The sequence below is a fragment of the Solanum tuberosum genome, unplaced genomic scaffold, assembly GCF_000226075.1.
Source record: "Solanum tuberosum cultivar DM 1-3 516 R44 unplaced genomic scaffold, SolTub_3.0 scf00181, whole genome shotgun sequence".
Taxonomy (NCBI): domain Eukaryota; kingdom Viridiplantae; phylum Streptophyta; class Magnoliopsida; order Solanales; family Solanaceae; genus Solanum; species Solanum tuberosum.
The window spans coordinates 555,737-559,751 of NW_006239106.1; the positions used below are offsets into that span (position 1 = coordinate 555,737).

The following is a 4,015-nucleotide window of genomic DNA, read 5'->3' on the forward strand; positions in this document are numbered from 1 at the left end:
ATTATATAGATGCAGAATATTTAGTTGATCTGCATAAAGCTCGATTGCAAATGGACTATTAATTACATATGGAGACACAACAATATCTTGAAAATTCAAAGAATCACATTAGTAACCACTTCTTCAAATCATGCAGAAATAATATTGATCTATGAATTAAGTAGGGAGTGTGTTTGGTTTGAATCATGATCTATCATATTCATAAAATATGTGATTTTCTTTTGAAAAATATATTCCAGCCACCATATACGAAAATAATATATAGCTCAATTGAAGGGAGGATACAATCAAAGAAGATCGGACAAAACATATTTCACCAAAAGCCTTTTTCACACAATCTTCATTAAAATGGTGAGACTGACATTCAAAAACCCATTCAAGTGATAATCTTGTAAACTTATTCACTAAGGATTGCCAACATCAATATTTGAGAAGTTGTGATATAATATTGAAATGCATTGTCTCCGAGAGATCAAGTAAAGTTTTTATCAGGGGGAGAAAAATACGAGTTGTACTCTTTTCCTAAACCATGGTTTTATCCCAATTGGGTTTTCTTGGTAAGGTTTTAAACGAGGCAACATTCAAAGAGTATTAAAAGATATGTGTACTACTCTTTTTCCTTCACTGGGATTTTTTTCCCACAAGGTTTTTTTCTAGTAAGGTTTTAACGAGACATATTATCTATGGACATCCAAGGGGGAGTGTTATAAAATATTATAATGTGGATGTCCCATTACACCAAGACATTTTCTCTCACCCATTATCTCCATTACTTTCCTCCATTATGAAGATAATCATAACCTCCATAACCTCCAACTTTATAACCATTATTCTTGTAACCTTTCACTTCCATAACCTCATCCATTATATTCATGTTAATGTCATGTTTATGACTAACCTTTTATATGTCTCTATGTTACACTATAAATAGTGGCATAAGGGTTCATATTGTAGAGACGTGAAGACTGGGAATAATAAGAAAATCTCTCATCTCTTGTCTCCCTATTTCCATTGTTCATCTTCAATATTTCTTGTCTTATTTTGCTTTAGTTTTACAACAACAATAATATTATGACACATTTATGTTATAGTTCACCAACTTGTACTATATAAACATTTCCTTTTTCACCATAACTATTGAGGGGCCGCCGTTCACATGATTTATTTTCCTATATAAGTATGTGCCCTTTCCCATAAATCATACAACATACTTGCAAATATTGTCTTATTATTATTAGCAATGGCCTTTGTGTGGGCAACATTGATTTTAGCTCTTATTGTATTTTTCATTTTCTATGAGTTACTAAATATCAAAAACAAGAAAAAACTTCCTCCTGGTCCAAAAGGCATTCCAATATTAGGACATCTCCATCTTTTAGGTGAAAATCTTACTCAAGATTTACACAAATTTTCTCTAAAATATGGTCCTATTATCTACATGAAATTTGGATTGGTACCAACTTATGTTATATCTTCCCCTCAATCAGCAGAGAAAATTCTCAAAACTTATGATCATATTTTTGCTAGTAGGCCTCATAGTGAGACCTCTCAATACATATCGTATGGCCAAAGGAATTTGATTTTCTCAAAGCATGGCGCGTATTGGCGTAACATGAGAAAATTGTGTACGGTCCATTTGTTGAGTAACATGAAGATTAACTCGTTCCAATCTACTAGAAGTGAAGAAATTGACATTATGATCAAATCGATCAAAGAAATAGCTCAAGGTCAGGGTCAGAGTCAGGGTCAGGGTCATGTTGAAGTTGATCTTAGTGCTCAAGTGTCAAAGTTGACTGCCAACTTGAGTTGTTTGATGGTTTTTGGGAAAAAGTTCACGGATGAGGATTTGGACAAAAGGGGATTTAAGTATTTAGTTCAAGAGGTTACAACTCTAGCTGCAACACCAAATCTTGGTGATTTTTTCCCTTTTCTTGGTGTTATTGACCTCCAAGGACTCACACGTAGAATGAAGGACACTTCTAAGGTGCTTGATCCATTTGTAGAGAAGATTATTGATGAACATGTCAATGCTAAGGACCACAAGAAAAATAAAGACTTTGTAGACACCATGATGGACATTATGCAATCTGGTGAAGTTGAGTTCCAGTTTGATCGTCGCCATGTTAAAGCTGTCATGTTGGTATGTTCATTCTTTCTGTCTCAATTTATGCGAAGGTATTTGACTAATTTAAGAGAAAAATAAAGAATTTTTAAAACTTACCGGCTAAAATAAGTCATGTAATTTTCTATGACTATAAATAAAAGATGTCAATCCTTATATACCTGACTAAAAGTAAAAGAATGTTACTCCCTCTGTCTCGTAGTATTGTTTGACTTGATATAATGAGTAAGAAAAAAAAGAATTTTTGAAATTTGTGATATAAAACAATCCTTAGATATTTTTGTGGTTCTAAATCATTTCTTTAAAGATAAAAATACCAAAATTACAAAGTTAAATTATTTCTGATTATAGTATTGCAAAACAAATTAAAAATGAAAGGGTATTGGAGCGAAGGAGGATTTCAATTGAAAAAAGGGAATAACATACTTACTACTCCCTCCATTTCATATTAATTGAATTGTTGAGACATTTTTCATTTTTCAAATCAACATAATTGTTCAATTTTAAAGACTATTTTTAGAATGCTCTTCCAATTTTACCCTTCATTAGTTAGTATTGGAATTAGTTATTAATTAATATTTAGTTATTTTAATCATAAATTTGACAATAATTAATAAGGGTAAAAATGGAAAGTTATATCTAATTTATGTCTTAATCTTTTTTTCTTAAAGGATGTGAAACACCTTAACAATTCAATTAATTTGAAATGGAGGGAGTACTAGCTTAGCAATCAATCAGCTATATGTCACTTCAAAAAATAATTTGAGTGATAAGCTATATTATCTTTATTTTTATGACTCGATATGACCTTAGATGATTCGTCATAATCAAATTATTGTCATGCAAAGTGATAAGCTTATAAATAGTACTAATTTTTTTAAATTTAAATTCAGGACATGCTTGTGGCATCAATAGGCACATCATCAAGTTCAATTGAATGGATGCTCTCAGAGCTTCTAAAGAATCCAGACATAATGAAGAAACTCCAAAAAGAATTGGAAGAAGTAGTAGGCCTAAACAGAATGGTTGAAGAATCAGACTTAGAAAACTTAAAATACTTAAACATGGTATTTAAAGAGTCATTTAGGCTACATGTTGCTGCCCCATTACTACTTCATGAAGCCATGGAAGATTGTATGGTAGATGATTTCTATGTCAAAAAAGGGTCACAAGTTATTGTCAATGCATACACTATTCATAGGGATCCTAATTTTTGGACCAACGCTGATAAGTTTTTGCCAGAGAGATTTCTTGAAAGTAACGTAGATGTTCGTGGACGTGATTATCAACTTTTACCATTTGGTTCTGGCAGAAGAAGTTGCCCCGGGATGCAGTTGGCATTAATTATTGTCCGTCTTGTGGTGGCACAATTGGTTCAATGCTTTGATTGGGAACTCCCAAATGAGATGCAGCCTAAGGATTTGGACATGACTGAGCAATTTGGTATGGTTACTGGCAGGGCAAGTCATTTAATGGCTGTTCCAACTTATAGGCTACAACACAACTGATTTTATTATAATGTATTTTTTAGTTATTTTGATTAAGTTCTTCTTTGTATGCACTTGTAATAGTACGGGAAAGGTCACTACAATAGATATTTCATTGTTTTTGTTACTTCTAATACTAAAAAATATATACAATATTTTGCTTCTAATCCATATTTTACTATGTCTTCAAATATTTTAGGTTTATATATTACTCCATTATTTTATATTGTATATATTATTTTACCTATTATATTACATGATTAGAAAAAAGGATAATAACAATACTTTTGTAGGATGAAGATATCATCACATCAATGGAACGTGATAAAATTAGGGATGAAATGCGTTCGGAATTTATTTAAGAAAATAAAGAATATGTTTAAATATTTTGGTCTTACATTAAATA

General features: G+C 31.4%; 1 protein-coding gene across 1 annotated transcript; it reads left to right on the forward strand.

Moving 5' to 3' along the window:
• The first annotated feature begins 1,198 nt into the window (after positions 1-1,198).
• LOC102585176 (cytochrome P450 CYP736A12-like) lies at positions 1,199-3,739 on the forward strand. Its single transcript, XM_006354643.2, has 2 exons — positions 1,199-2,140; positions 3,016-3,739. The coding sequence occupies exons 1-2, from the start codon at positions 1,241-1,243 to the stop codon at positions 3,628-3,630; spliced, it is 1,515 nt and encodes a 504-aa protein (XP_006354705.1). The 5' UTR covers positions 1,199-1,240; the 3' UTR covers positions 3,631-3,739.
• The last annotated feature ends 276 nt before the right edge of the window (positions 3,740-4,015 follow it).